This window comes from Lipotes vexillifer, unplaced genomic scaffold (genome assembly GCF_000442215.2).
Source record: "Lipotes vexillifer unplaced genomic scaffold, Lipotes_vexillifer_v1.1 scaffold71, whole genome shotgun sequence".
NCBI classification, from domain to species: Eukaryota; Metazoa; Chordata; class Mammalia; order Artiodactyla; family Lipotidae; genus Lipotes; species Lipotes vexillifer.
In genome coordinates this window covers 3,791,658-3,807,806 of record NW_006793703.1, presented here as the reverse complement: position 1 = coordinate 3,807,806, position 16,149 = coordinate 3,791,658, and the positions used below count along the sequence as shown (strand labels likewise).

The 16,149-nt window shown below is 37.9% G+C and overlaps 1 protein-coding gene across 1 annotated transcript in view; it reads left to right on the top strand.

Moving 5' to 3' along the window:
* Positions 1 to 16,149, top strand: part of DGKI (diacylglycerol kinase iota) — a 467,563-nt gene that overhangs the window by 359,713 nt on the left and 91,701 nt on the right. Inside the window, 1 exon segment of the mRNA XM_007466658.1 lies at positions 15,411 to 15,490. Within this exon segment, the coding sequence (XP_007466720.1) occupies positions 15,411 to 15,490 (80 nt within the window).

Sequence of the window (16,149 nt, the reverse complement as noted above, 5' to 3'; positions counted from 1 at the left end):
TCAGACTGTTTGTTTCTTAAGACTGCATATAAATTGATAGAAAGATAGCGAATATTTGACAAACTGTCTTGATTATGTCAGTAAACCTAAAATTAATGCTTAAGGGAATGTCAGGTTTTTAAAAATGTATCTCTGAAGAGTGTTAACATAAAATACATTCATTCTAAGATTATCTGTATTTTTGATGGTTTCCCCAACTGTTCAAGATGCATTTCTATTTTATGAATTTTTAACCCTTATTTAGCCTTAACAGAAACTTTGCAATTCTAAAATTTTTATGTATATATTTAGAGCTTAATATCCAACCTTTGTAAATCCTTGCAGTTTCTGAGGAGTTTTTCCCTAAGGTCTCACACCTTCTTTTAAGGATCCTATTGAAGATGGTTTTGTTTGTGATTTGAATAGGTAAATAGCCCCATTTAGCTGCAATTCTGTTTGAACAGGAATTGCACTATAATTGCTCATGTGTCAGATAATTAAATCCTTTCTTTCTTTTTCAATGCTGAGCTTTCAGCCCTTTCTTCCCACAGTGATACCTTGTTGAATGCGTCACAGTATCTTGCAGGGAATGAATTAGCTGCTGTGAGTTTTCTCCCTTTTTATAAATCCCATTAACAGTTTCATCTGGATTTCATAGCAAAGGTGGCTCTTTCTTGCTTTGGCTCCGAGGGTCTTTGCTTGTGTCATAAAGCAGCCAGCTGTGATTCCTTGCAGGTTTGGTTGGTTCTTTTATTTACATGCTTTGGTTTAGGCTCTGGCCTTTAGAAGCTCTGGTAGAACACATTATCTGCTATAAAAGTCACCACACTTGCTCTGCTGAAAGTGGCTTGAGGCTTTATGAATGGCCCGTACATGTTGATACAGAATTAGGGAAAATCCATGAATTTGATAAGGCTTATAGGAGTGAATACAGGGTGGATTTGCAGATATTGTGTTCTACAGGCACTGACTTCTTTAATCTTCACGATAACCTGGACAGGTAGGTACCGAGATTATCTATCTTTGCATGGAGACCTCACATACTATATTACAGAAGAATCAAGGGCAATGTAAGCGCATTGAGTAATCAAAATGATCAAAAACATCTGCCACTGGGATTTTCCTGAATAGAGTCATCTACCAAGAATAAATGTTAAAATGAATGGTATGCAGATACCTATACTAGCAGAAAACTACCAGATTAACGATATCGAATGTTTTGAATATCTTGCGCATCTGACATAATGAAGTTTTTCCACCTCAAGTGAGAACGTGGGTTTTACATTTAGTTTATGTTAACTGTCAATCAGCTCTTCAGCTCAATATGGGAAATTCTAAAGCAGTGATTTTAATAGCAAAACAAGTCATGTGATTGTCTGTAACAATTCTGATTAAAGTCAGATGTACTCTTGCTATCTCTACTACCCCCATAATGATGAGTATCCTGCTCACCATTTTATAGTTGCATGTAGTTCTTTATGAAGTAAGAAATAGTCAGTTTAATTCTGTGACTCAAATTACAGACGGGGTTAGAGCTTGTCAACTGTTTGGATAAGCTTGATCCACAGTCTGTAAGGCCCTTGGAAGCTGGCCTCCTGGAAAGGGAAGGGAAGGGAATGGTGGGTCTTTAAAAGTGACCCCACCCCTGCCAAGTGTGTTTATGAAAATGTGTATGGCTTGACTCATGGTTTCTGAGTCCCACGGCCATGCTCCTTTGTCCCGGCCTGGAACTGCTTACCTTGGCTTTGCTTCCTGAGGATCACAGCCTTTCCCCGATTCTTGTGTAGCTCTGGATACGGGACTTGTAATTCCCCCCTCACTCCTTGGTCAGCCTGTCAGCAGTTTCTGGCTTCACCTCTCTGAGCTCAGTGTTGAAAGGAGAGACTCCACCCTCTGTGTGGCCCAAGTTTGACGAGATGGAGGAATAGCGCAGGAGACGGGTTCTCGAGTAAGAGAAGCCTGGGTTGAAATCTGGGTGTACCACTTCATAGCTGTGACATTTCAGGGTATATTACGTAATCTTTCTGAGACTGAGTTCCTTCATTTTAGAAATAGGAATAATCATATCCACCTCTTAGGATTGTGGCAAAGGTTAACAAACACGGTAAAACTAGTTATCACAAAATCATTCTTATCATTTTTCTCCTTCACCCAGATTTATTCCACCCAGGCCTAAACCCTTGTAACACAACTCGATTGTATATCTTTAAATATAACATGGCTTAGATTATGCTACCAGAATATACATGTGCAAAATGTCTGTTCGGGCATAGCTGGCTTTTCTAGAGGCGGGGGGTAGGATTCACTAATAGAAGACAATGAATGGCTTCAGCCACCCTCCTCTTCCTCTCATCGCCACTTCTCTGAACCATCAGGCTCAGGGCAGCTATGCCAGGATGAGGGCTACTCACTCAGTTCAGCAGCAAATAGTTTTGCATCTGGGAACTCCCAAAGTTTGCATTTTTGTTAACCTGAGACTCCCATGAACTGGAATTCACTGGCCTCAACACAGTTCACTCACACTCCTATGGTTGTACCAGAATAAAATTGCTTCAGAGATCTTGGGGAGGGGGGAAGGGTGTTCATCTCAGAGTTGGTCCACAGGATCTTTTGTCTTTCTTCAATCAAGTAACTGATTGTCTTGAGGAAACTATTTGGTTGTCTTTTGCATCATACCTCTGACTCTTTGGAAAACATTTTTCAGGTTTTCTTAAAACTCTAGGCATTTTCTCTTTAATAGCCTTTAAGAACTTTGGTTTTCAATGTTTTGGGCAAGTCAGTTCCATATATAGGATATCTAAGCCTGGTCTATTTCCTGACTCTGCTTATCAGTGGTGGTGAGATATATATTTTAGAAACCATAATTTATATATATATATATTTTTTAGTGCATATATCCTTCAGAAGTTTCTTATAGATGAAAGAGTACACTTGTGGATTGGTTGCTAGAAGATTTTAGATTTTTTGAAGACGAATGGTGTTAATTTATGCGCTATTTGGCATAAATTTCCATAATGACTTCAAGTAGTCCTAACTTCAACTGTAGAAAACGAAATTAATTAGCATGACCCGTGGCATTTTATTTCAGACATAAAATCCAGAGCATGCAATGTGAAATATATAATGGATTTCTCAACCAATTACTTTTTTTAAATAGATCTTTATTGGAGTATAATTGCTTCACAATACTGTGTTAGTTTCAGTTGTACACCAAGGCAAATCAGCCATACGCATACATATGTCCCTATATCCCCTCCCTCTTGAGCCTCCCTCCCATCCTCCCTATTCCCACCCCTCTAGGTCATCACAGAGCACCGAGCTGATCTCCCTGTGCTATGATGCTGCTTCCCACTAGCTAACTGTTTTACATCTGGTAGTGTATACATGTCCATGCTACTCTCACTTCGCCCCAGCTTCCCCCTCTCCACCCCATGTCCTCAAGTCCATACCCTATGTCTACATCTTTATTCCTGCCCTGCAACTAAGTTTGTCAGTGCCTTTTTTTTTCTTTTTTTTAGATTCCATATATATGTGTTAGCATACGGTATTTGTTTTTCTGTTTCTGACTTACTTCACTCTGTATGACAGACTCTAGGTCCATCCACCTCACTACAAATAACTCAATTTTGTTTCTTTTTATGGCGAGTAATACTCCATTGTATATATGTGCCACATCTTCTTTATCCATTCATCTGTCGATGGACATTTAGGTTGGTTCCGTGTCCTGGCTATTGTAAATAGTGCTGCAGTGAACATTGTGATACATGTCTCTTTTTGAATTATGGTTTTCTCGGGGTATATGCCCAGTAATGGGATTGCTGGGTCATATGGTAGTTCTATTTTTAGGTTTTTAAGGAACCTCTATACTGTTTTCCATAGTGGTTGTATCAATTTACATTCCCACCAACAGTGCAAGAGGATTCCCTTTTCACCACACCCTTTCCAGCATTTATTGTTTCTAGACTTTTTGATGATGGCCATTCTGACCAGCGTAAGGTGATACCTCATTGTAGTTTTGATTTGCATTTCTCTAATAATTAGTGATGCTGAGCATCTTTTCATGTGCCTCTTGGCCATCTGTATGTCTTCCTTGGTGAAATGTCTGTTTAGGTCTTCCCCCCACTTTTTAAGTGGATTGTTTGTTTTTTTGATATTGAGCTCCATGAGATGTTTGTATAATTTGGAGATTAATCCTTTGTCTTGTTTCATTTGCAAATGTTTTCTCCCATTCTGAGGGTTGTCTTAATCTTGTTTATGGTTTCCTTTGCTGTGCAAAAACTTTTAAATTTAATTAAGTCCTATTTGTTTATTTTTGTTTTTATTTCTGTTACTCTAGGAGGTGGGTCAAAAAAGATCTTGCTGTGGTTTATGTCAAAGAGTGTTCGTCCTTTGTTTTCCCCTAAGAGTTTTATAGTGTCTGGTCTTACATTTAGGTCTTTAATCCATTTGGAGTTTATTTTTGTGTATGGTGTTAGGGAGTGTTCTAATTTCATTCTTTTACATGTAGCTGTCCAGTTTTCCCAGCACCACTTATTGAAGAAGCTGTCTTTTCTCCATTGTATGTTCTTGCCTGCTTTGTCATAAATTAGGTCACCATATGTGTGTGGGTTTATCTCTGGGCATTCTATCCTATACCATTGATCTAGATTTCTGTTTTTGTGCCAGTACCATACTGTCTTGATTACTGTAGCTTTCTGGTATAGTTTGAGGTCTGGGAGCCTGATTCCTCCAACTCCATTTTTCTTTCTCAAGATTATTTTGGCTATTTGGGGTCTTTTGTGTTTCCATACAAATTGTGAAATTTTTTGTCCTAATTCTGTGAAGAATGCCATTGGCAGTTTGATAGGGAATGCATTGAATCTATAGATTGCCTTGGGTAGTATAGTCATTTTCACAATTTTGATTCTTCCAATCCAGGAACATGGCATATTTCTCCATCTGTTTATGTCATCTTTAATTTCTTTCATCAGTGTTTTATAGTTTTCTGAGTACAAGTCTTGCGCCTCCTTAGGCAGGTTTACTCCTAAGTATTTTATTCTTTTTGTTGCAATGGTAAATGGGAGTGTTTCCTTAATTTCTCTTTCTGATTTTTCATTGTTGGTGTATAGGAATGCCAGAGATTTCTGTGCATTAATTTTGTATCCTGCAACCTTCCCAAATTCATTGATTAGTTCTAGTAGTTTTCTGGTGGCATCTTTAGGATTTTCTATGTATAGTTTCATGTCATCAGCAAACAGTGACAGTTTTACTTCTTCTTTTCCCATTTGTATTCTTTTATTTCTTTTTCTTCTCTTATTGCTGTGGCTAGGAGTTCCAAAACTATGTTGAATAAGAGTGGTGAGAGTAGACATCCTTGTCTTGTTCCTGATCTTAGTGGAAATGCTTTCAGTTTTTCACCATTGAGCATGATGCTTGCTGTGGGTTTGTCATATATGGCCTTTATTATGTTGAGGTAGGTTCCCTCTATGCCCATTTTCGGGAGTTTTTATCATAAATGGGTGTTGAATTTTGTCATAAGCTTTTTCTGCATCTATTGAGATGATCGTATGATTTTTATCCTTCAGTTTGTTAATATGGTGTATCACATTGATTGATTTGCATATATTGAAGAATCCTTGCATCCCTGGGGCAAATCCCACTTGATCATGGTGTATGATCCTTTTAATGTGTTGTTGGATTCTGTTTGCTACTATTTTGTTCAGGATTTTTGTATCTTTGTTCATCAGTGATACTGGTCTATAATTTTATTTTTTTGTGATATCGTTTTCTGGTTTTGGTAACAGGGTGACGGTGGCTTTGTAGAATGGATTTTTGGGAGTGTTTCTCCCTCTGCAATGTTTTGGAAGCTTTTGAGAAGGGTCAGTGTTAGCTCTTCTCTAAATGTTTGATAGAATTCTCCTGTGAAGCCGTCTGGTCCTGGACTTTTGTTTGTTGGAAGATTTTTAATTACAGTTTCAATTTCATTACTTGTGATAGGTCTGTTTATATTTTCTAATTCTTCCTGGTTCAGTCTTGAAAAATTGTACCTTTCCAAGAATTTGTCCATTTCTTCATGGTTGTCCATTTTATTGGCATATAGTTGTTTGTAGTAGTCTCTTATAATCCTTTGTATTTCTGCAGTGTCAGTTGTGATTTCTCCTTTCTCCTTTTTCATTTCTAATTTTATTGATTTGTGTCCTATCCCTTTTTTTCTTGATGAGTCTGGCTAAGGGTTTTTCAATTTTGTTTATCTTCTCAGAGAACTAGCTTTTAGTTTTACTGGTCTTTGCTATTGTTTTCTTTGTTTCTATTTCATTTATTTCTGCTCTGATCTTTATGATTTCTTTCCTTCTGCTGACATTGGGTTTTCTTTGTTCTTCTTTCTGTAGTTCTTTTAGGGTTAGATTGTTTATTTGAGATTTTTCTTGTTTCTTGAGGTGAAATTGAATTGCTATAAACTTCCCTCCTAGAACTGCTTTTGTTGCATCCCATAGGTTTTGGGTCATCCTGTCTTCGTTGTCATTTGTTTCTATGTAGTTTTTTTTTCTTCTTTGATTTCTTCAGTGATCTCTTGGTTACTTAGTAGTGCACTGTTTAGCCTCCTTGTATTTGTGGTTTTTACAGTTTTATTTCCCTGTAATTGATTTCCAATCTCATAGCATTGTAGTCAGAAAAGATGTTTGATATGATTTCAGTTTTCTTAACTTTTCTGAGGCTTGACTTGTGACCAAGGATGTGATCTATCCTGGAGAATGTTCCATGGGCACTTGAGAAGAAAGTGTATTCTGCCACTTTTGGGTGGAACATTCTATAAATATCAATTAAATCTGTCTGGTCTGTTGTGTCATTTAAAGCTTGTTTTTCCTTATTCATTTTCTGTTTGGATGATCTGTCCATTGGTGTAAGTGGGGTATTAAAGTCCCCTACTATTATTGTGTTACTGTCAATTTCTCCTTTCATGGTTGTTAGCATTTCCCTTATGTATTGAGGTGCTCCTATGTTGGGTGCATAAACATTTATAATTGTTATATCTTCTTCTTGGATTGATCCTTTGATCATTATGTAGTGCCCCTCCTTATCTCTTTTAATAGTTTTTAATTTAAAGTCTATTTTATCTGATATGAATATTGCTACTCCAACTTTCTTTTGAATTCCATTTGCATGGAATATCTTTTTCCATCCCTTCACTTTCAGTCTGTATGTGTCCCTAGGTCTGACGTGGGTCCCTTTTAGACAGCATATATATGTATGTTCCTGTTACCATTTTCTTAATTGTTTTGGGTTTGTTTTTGTGAGTCTTTTTCTTCTCTTGTGTTTCCTGCCTAGAGAAGTTCCTTTAGCATTTGTTGTAAAGCTGGTTTGGTGGTGCTAAATTTCCTAGCTCTTGCTTGTCTGAAAAGCTTTTGATTTCTCCGTTGAATCTGAATGAGATCCTTGCTGGGTAGAGTAATCTTGGTTGTAGGTTTTTCTCTTTCATCACTTTAAGTATATTCTGCCACTCCCTTCTGGCCTGCAGAGTTTCTGCTGGAAAAGTCAGCTGATAACCTGATTGGGATTCCTTTGTATGTTATTTTTTATTTTTTCCTTGCTGCTTTTAGTATTTTTTTCTTTGAATTTAATTTTTGTTAGTTTGATTAATATATGTCTTGGTGTGTTTTTCCTAGGGTTTATCCTGTATGGGACTCTGTGTGCTTCCTGGACTTGGGTGACTATTTACTTTCCCATGTTAAGGAAATTTTCGACTGTAATCTCTTCAAATATTTTCTCAGACACTTTCTTTTTCTCTCTTCTTCTGGGACCCCTATAATTCGAATGTTGTTGCATTTAGTGTTATCCCAGAGGTCTCTGAGACTGTCCTCAATTCTTTTCATTCTTTTTCCTTTATTCTGCTCCTTGGCAGTTATTTCCACCATTTTGTCTTCCAGCTTACTTATTTGTTCTTCTGCCTCAGTTATTGTGTTATTGATTTCTTCTAGTGTATTTTTCATTTCAGTTATTGTGTTGTTCTTCTCTGTTTGTTCTTTAGTTCTTCTAGATCTTTGTTAAACATTTCTTGTATTTTCTCAATCCGTGTCTCCATTCTGTTACCGAGATTCTGGATCATCTTTACTATCATTACTCTGAATTCTTTTTCAGGTTGATTGCCTATTTCCTCTTCATTTATTTGGTCTTATAGCTTCTTACTTTGCTCCTTCATCTGTGACATATTTTTTTGCGGTCTCTTTTTTTTTTTTTTTTTTTTTTTTTTATGAGTGGGATTGTGTTCCTGTCTTACTGGTTGTTTGGCCTGAGGCTTCCAACACTGGAGTTTGTATGCTGTTGGGTAGAGCTGGGTCTTGGTGCTGAGATGAGGAACTCTGTGAGATCTCACTCTGATGAATATTCCCTGGGGTCTGAGGTTCTCTGTTAGTCCTGTGGTTCGGACTTGGAGCTCCCACCGCAGGGACTTCGGCCCAACCCCCAGCTCGTGAACCAAAATCCCACAAGCTGCATGGGGTGGTGGTTCACTTGGGGGTTCCTCCTGTCTCCTCGGGCATCAGGATCCCCCCCCCAGTGGCCGGCAAGTGCCCTAGTTGTGAGGAGATGCTAACTCGGCGTCTCCCCACACCACCCTCATCTCAACCAATTAATTTAATTGCATTCTGTATTATGAGGCATTTAAACAAACAGAAATAGGGAAAGGAGGTTAACGGATGCCAGGGTGAAGTCTGAGATGGGAACCAGGGCAGGGCTCATGTTTTGGCTGGGAAGAAGTAATTGGTAGTATAATCCTCAGGGCTGAGGATTGCCAGTCAACTCCACAATTTCTTTTGTACTTCTTTACCTAAATTTGTCAAAGCTTTTCATTTTCTTAGTCTGCTAGGGCTGCTGTAATAAAATGCCATAGCCTGGTGACTTAAACCATAGAGATCTATTTTCTCTCAGTTCCGGAGGCTGGAAAGTCCATGATCAAGGTGCCGGCTGATTTGGTTTCTGGTGAGAGCTCTCTTCCTGGCTTGTAGATTGCTGTATTCATGCTGTGTCCTCAAACGGGGAGAGAGAGTGAGCTTGAGAGTGCTCTATGGTGTCTCTTATAAGAACACTAATCCCATCATGAGGGTCCCACCCTCATGACCCCATCTAACCATAATTACCTCCCAAAGAAGGCCCATCTCCAGATACTGTCACATTGGTGATTAGGGCTTCAACATATGAATTTGGGGGACACCCAAACATTTAGTCTATGACAATCATGTTAGCCCAAATTTCAAACATGTTGAAACTCAAGTGCTTTTTAGAGGGTTAACCCTTTAATTAATTATTAGTCATTTATACCAAAGTACCAAGAAGGATCTGAGAGTATGTTTTGATAGGAGGGTCAGAGAAGTGATTAAGGAAGCTAGGATAAGAAAGGTAGGATATAGAATAAGGGAAATAAATTTGTCCTCAGTCAACCGAGGAATACTACTGCTAGGAATTAGGAAGCACATTGAATCCAACTAAGTAGGGGCAAAGAGAAAAGTGGTTTTGTTTGTTGGATCTGTGCGCTACTCATGGAAAGGTTAAAACATGGATGGTTTTGAAATATATTGAATCTGGTACTAAGGACATTCAACTTTTTGGTTCCACAGAGGACAAAACTCTAATGCTCACTAACCACATATGGTTATTTAAACTATAAATTAATCAAATGAGATAAAAACTCAGTTCCTCAGTCACGCCGGCTACATTTCAAGTACTCGATATGACATGTGGCTAGTGGCTCCTGCATTGGACATGCAGAAAGGTCTATTGGACATTGCTCCTCTAGAGACTTCTGAGGCCCAGATAAGGCAGAGAGATCATCCTGCTACTTGTTATATAAACACACACGCAAACAAGTACACATGCCATGACAAGCCATAGGGTTATGACTGCTCAATATGCTGTGTCCATTGCTTGAGATGGATCGCAGCAGTAGGTGTCATCTGGGGGCTTTTGATGGCTTCTCTACTGTTTTCCCTCATTTTCCTATTTGATGCTAAGTTATACTTTTGTCTAATTCACAGAGAACATCAGAGAATATGCAGTGAACTTTAGCAGCACTATCATTAAAATCAGTTGCCACAGATAGGTTGTATTTCTTATTTTCAATTCTGAAATACTATACATATATATACACACATATATATATATATACACACACATACATACACACATAAACACACACATACATGTTCTGTTCATAAATGTTCATACATATATATACATACACCTATACCCCTATATATATACACACACACATACATATATGCACATATATATGTATATAAAATGATTAGTAGTAAAATGGGCATTCATGTACCTCCCACCCAGATTAAGAAACAGAACAAGTATCTCCCCTTATCCCTCTCCTACTAAGATAACCCCAGTATACAGATTTTTGTACTTGCCATTCTCTTCATAGGTATATATTTGTCACCAATATATGCATCCCTAATTCAGATAGAGTGGCTTTGAAACACCAAGTAGCAGTCCTAAACCTCCCTCTGCAAGGAAGCGATGATGCTTTCACTTTTAGTTGAAGGCTTTCGAGAGAGCTGAAAAGAGTCTCTGGATTGCTGTCTGGCTTTGGCTTCCCTGAGAGTGCCTATGAGCCCATTCTATGAGGATTTAGTGGGCAAGGTCATGACTGCATTCTGGAAAACACTTGGCAGGGTGTTAAGGTGGGTTCTAGCTATCAAATGGAACTATGGTTAGAGGGGATGGACTTCTTTGAATTTTTCTGCCTCACCGTGACCTAACTCTTTCTCTCAAGAACAGATTAAGGCAGAGCACATCTGGGGGTGATTGTAAGAAACTGGTTCAGACTCACTTAGACATTCTATCCTTTGGTTGAAAAATAACTCTCCAATGTTGATGAGACTCAACGTTGACAGCTCTCTACATCTCTGCCTATTGAGTCAGAGTGCCCCAATATATCTGTCACCCTAGACTCTTCTAGCCCAATCCCCTTAGAGGGTTTTTTGTTTTTAATCTTTTCTTTGTTGGATTCCCCATTTGTTATATCCCCTGCATTCCTCATTCTTGTTGCAAACTCAACTTGTGTTGGTGCATGTTCTGCAGTAACTTTTTAGTAGAGGGTGTGTCCTTTATTCAACCCTTGGACTAATTTGATAGTTTGGATTATTTGTAAAAGCCTTATAATTCTGAACACATTGTTTCATTGGTTCTCTGACTGTACAGTTGCCTTTGAGAAGTTTAAAACAGTCTAATCCCTGATCCTTTCTTTGCCATCTAGATTTTCCTGTTTGGAAAGTCGTAGACTCTTCTCTTTGTTCCCAGTATTCTTAAACTTCAAAATAAAATGTCTTCCTATTGTTCTTTTGTTATTGTACTTGTTGGGCCATTTCAAGTGGGAAACTGATGTTCTTCAGTTCTAAGAAATAGTCTTGATTTTTTGTTTGTTTCTGATAATTACTCCTCTCTATTTTTCTCTGGTTTTTAGAACTCCTGTTATTGGAATGTTGGACCACTGGACCAGTCCTATTGTTCTTACCTTTTCCCTCCTTTTTTATGCCTCTTTTTATTTTTGCTCTTCTTTTGTGGAGATTTCCTCAACTTCATCTTCTAACCTTTCTATTACACTCTATTCTATCAAATTTCAAGGACTTGTTTGTTCTCTGAATGACGCTCCTTTTCCTTTTTCTTCTTCATATCCTTCATCTTTTAATACAATCATGTTTATATTTCATGGATGGAATATTTTCTCTTAACTCTGAGGATTCCCCAGAGAAGAGTCTTCAGATCTCTTTCTAAGAAGGTAGGGTTCTGGCTGCCAGCTTTTGGAGAGTCTAGTGAGAGAAGAAAGTTGGGGATCTCTGCATTCTGTAGATGATCAGTTAATCCCCATTTTCTGTGAAGTAACTCCACCTACCAAGAGTGGGTGGTGGAATCTAGTGATTTAATATCAAGTGCTTCTTATTTTAGCTGCAACTGATGTTGCCAGTTTGCACATCTTCGGAGGGTTTTGAAGTGTAAATTAGTTCTTATCCATCCCCACCCATAGTCTAGGATTAGACTCTATAGGGGCTCTGAGTCAGTTACCAATTTTCCATATGCTTTATTCATTACCATTTTCTCCTCACTGTTTCTCCTCTTTTTTTGTTGGTTTATGTCTTTTTAAAATTCATGTGCTGTAATTTAGTAGCATTTCTGGTGCAGGAGAAGTAAGTATGTGTTAAATCTGCCTTCTTAATCTAGAAACCAGCTTGTTCTTTATTGCTTAGTTAGAATTTGTAAACTCCATTTGACCCCTGCAATGAAAGTTCCATTATGTACTATAGGTTGAGTATCGACTGATGCTTATTGGAGTCAAATAAAATCTCTAAGGCTAAAATCAGATGAATCATCAAGATCAGGAATAGTAATGCTAATGCTTGGGTGATAAGTAGTCTCCCTGCTCCCAATTAAGATGAAGGAAACCTCAGTGAGGTTTGGCAGTTGGTTGTCAGCAGTGTAAAAGGAAGGTGGTAATTTTCCACAAGTTTCTGGTTTCTCTTCACCATGTAAAGTCTCAAATGGAAGTGTCAGATTACAATACTTTTGTACTATAGTTATCTTTACCCTCGAAGAAAGAGTAGATGTTAGCTTTGAGTAAACAGGATACAACTTACGGAACTACTACCAGCTAATCCTTGTAGTATGATAAATTGAAAGATAGGTGATTGGGTGTATCCATTTTCTAGTTCAAGATGCTCAAAAGTTAGTAAAGGGAGTGAGGGAAAACTAACATTGATGTTCTGGTTATTCATTTTTAAATATAGTATTGTATTTAATCTTCACAAAATCCTAGAAGATACCTATTCTAAACACTATAGCCTTTAATCCAAGGATCAAAGGAATTGAGGAAGTTGCAAGACCAAACAGCTAACATGAGTCATTTGTAAGACCAAAGCAGCACTGGGATTTGAATCCAAGAGAGAATGACTGTAAATTCTTTCTGTACCTTCATAGGATAAATTTGACAACCGTTGTCAGTAATCATGCTATGAAATTGTGGTATAGGATGCCATTTTTTTTTTTTACCCCAGCTGAATAGCTAATATCAATCAAATACACCGTTTCTCTTAATCAGCTTCTTGAGGAATAAGCGAAGTTGCTGATTTTATACCCTTAGTAGAAATGAATGACACATCTTTGAAAAATTTGTCCTAGACATTCATTATTTTAGGTCTGGAATATCCAATCTCTAATTGTAGTTTAAAATATCTGCTACCAAGTATATTGGATTTATGGGGAGACTAACTTCAAGCATTGATAGTCAGAGGTGTTGACCAAATTCCTGCATTTCCATATAATGTGTCTCCTCATTTAAGTAAATAGGTAAATATTAATGAAATGTTATTTCTCTACATTTGCACATTTGAAATTAAGAGAAAGATTCTAACATGGATTCTCATGATAATTATAGCTGTATTCTATTTCCACAACCTTTGATTTACTTTCTAGGCTAAAATTCTAGGTTTTCCTCATCATTCCTCAAATATTAGAAATCCTTATTCTTCTCTTACCTAAGTAGGTCACCTTATTTGGACCTATTTAATAGTCTAGCTGAGGATGATTACTTTAGTCACTACTATTAGGGATCTCTTTATTGAATTTCCCTTTCATTCCTTTCAAAGATGCATGATTACCATACTGAAGACTTTTTGGATATTTCTGTATATATTCAAAAAAGGAGAAAAAGTATTTTTCCAGATTATTATTCCCCCAAACATGTGATACTTACATGTTTCCTCACCCTTTTGCTTGCTGTTCCCTTGCTTAGCTTCTGGAAGAATAGGCAAAGGCAAGCTCCAACCCAATGCACACTCTCTACTCCTGCTCCAAACCCTTCTTCTTTGTCTATCCTGGAAAGTAGACTTAGCTCTTAAAGACACACTTTCTCTTTCTCACTTGAACAGGCCCTAAGCCTGTCTTCCTCCTCCCCCTTCCCCACCTTTTTTTTTTTTTTAAACAAACTTTTATTGAATACCTACCAGACATTGAGGTTGTGAAAGGAAATAAGTCTTATTCCTGTGGTGAGAGAGACCATACTGATTCATAGGCTTACGGAGTTCTGCAAGATGGAGGATGCCTTCCAGCTTATGTTTGAAGCACTTTGGGAACCTAAAGGTATGAGGTAGTGGTATTGATCTCCCTAGTGGAACCAGTCTAGGAGGTAATGTTGAGAAGCAAACTCTGTATCTTTTTCTCTAGACAACTCTTGCTTCTCTAAGAGACCAGTGGGGCTCCATATCCTTCAGAGAGCCTCAAATCTACCCTCCAGGCAAGACTTAGTCCCTCTCTCCTATAGTTTTCAAGTGACTAAGTTCATACGTTTACCATAGCTTATGTTCCATTTATTATTTTTCATATGTGTGTCTTTTCTACAACTTGGTGAGTTCCTCAGGATTTTCCCATGCATTTAAATCTATTTTATTCTCTGTATAATTCATTTTTAAAGCCCTAGCACTTTGCATTTTCAGACCTATTTATTGATGATGAGGCTTTAAAAATTCAATGAGTGAAAGATTTTTAAAAATCTTTAGTGGACACAACTGTCCTGTCATCTCCTTGTTAATCTCCATTTGGTTGCTTCAAGATTTTGAAATATTTTTTAAATCATGGGTTTAATAGTATAACTGAATTTTTGAAATCAGAAATGTACACATACATTTTTTGTTTGAAGTTTTGGGAAGGAGACTATTTTCAGTCTTTCAGGAATCTTGTGGTTATATCTGAAGCAGGAATTTCTATCCACTAAAGCCATTGTATGACATTTACCACCACCTAAAAAAGGTATTTAAGGCATGTAACAGCTTCTCATTGTTTTCTGAAGCCCTGCTGCTACCACATTTACACTGACCATCTTTAAAATCAGTTGGATTTTTAAGCTATGAACCATCTAGAAGCTTTTTTTTTTAATGTTTCTTGCCTATTTCATTCTGGCGTTGGCCACCAGGTAACAACAGTGCCTTGAGTAGCTTGAGTCTCTTAAATAGGGAACTGTTGCAAAGTGACATAAAGATTAAGCCCCATGCATTTAAGAGGGAAAGGGGTAAGTGTCCAGCATCATGATTTTTTAATTCCTCTCTGGTGCTTTGGCTCTTGCACATGCAGGCGTAAATTAGCAGCTGGCTGTGAACAGCCTCTGGCCCTGTCAGTCTACTGTTTCCATGACATTGTACCTCTTATCAGGGCCACTAAGACAAAATGAAATGAAGGCTGGCCCCGTGGCAAGGGGCAACATGGATCATGCAGGGAAAGAATATGAAGACTGCATAAGTAAAGAGACTGAGCTCATAGAAGAGGTGCCGGGAGATAGTGAAATATCCAGAAAAACCAATTATATTTATGAGAGGTCGTTTTTAACCATAAAAAATGCACTTATACCAAAATAGAAAAATCAAATATGTTATTTTAGACTTTTCTCTTTCCTTCACCCTTAGCCATCCCTCTGGGTATTCTAGTTGTGCGTGGAGACTGTGATTTGGAGACTTGCCGTATGTACATAGATCGCCTGCAGGAGGTGAGTTTCTTTAGCCAATAATTTATTCTGCTCAGTTTTCCATTTTTGTCAGTAATTACCAGCCATCTATATTTACTTCTAAGATGATGCATTTGGGGAGGAAATGGAAATATGGTGGCCTTGTCTTTCTTGTCTCTTAAGCATACACCGCATCTTCTCCCTCCCCATCCCCACTGCTGTCTTTCCTCCTCTGGTGGTTGGAGTGGGAAAGGTTGATTAGGTTAAGTACAGCACCATGTTGCTCCAGTGTGACCCATAGCTATAGCCTGGAACTCCTTGTCTTGCCAGACAGCTCACCTGTGTTTTTTGAACTATACAGAATTTCAAAGGGCACTGATAAATAATAAAGGAAAACAGATTTGGCGTTACTTAATGTTTTGCATCTAGTCCAGACTTCTGTCAGAGACAGTTAGATTTGTTTTTAAATGTAACTTCTACAGGAAAGAAAAACCTATATTTCAAAAGAATTTGTGTCAGAACACAAAGGAATAATCTATTATTTTTTTTCTCAATCTGGTCTTACCATAGAGAAAGAGAAAGGAGGAGGTCTCATATGTGACATTCCCATGAACTTGAACTGCACCAGCAAAGCCAGGAGAACCCAGATCCATCACTGCAGTGGTCATGGGTTGTTTTTGCAAAATTTCAAGGGAGAGTAT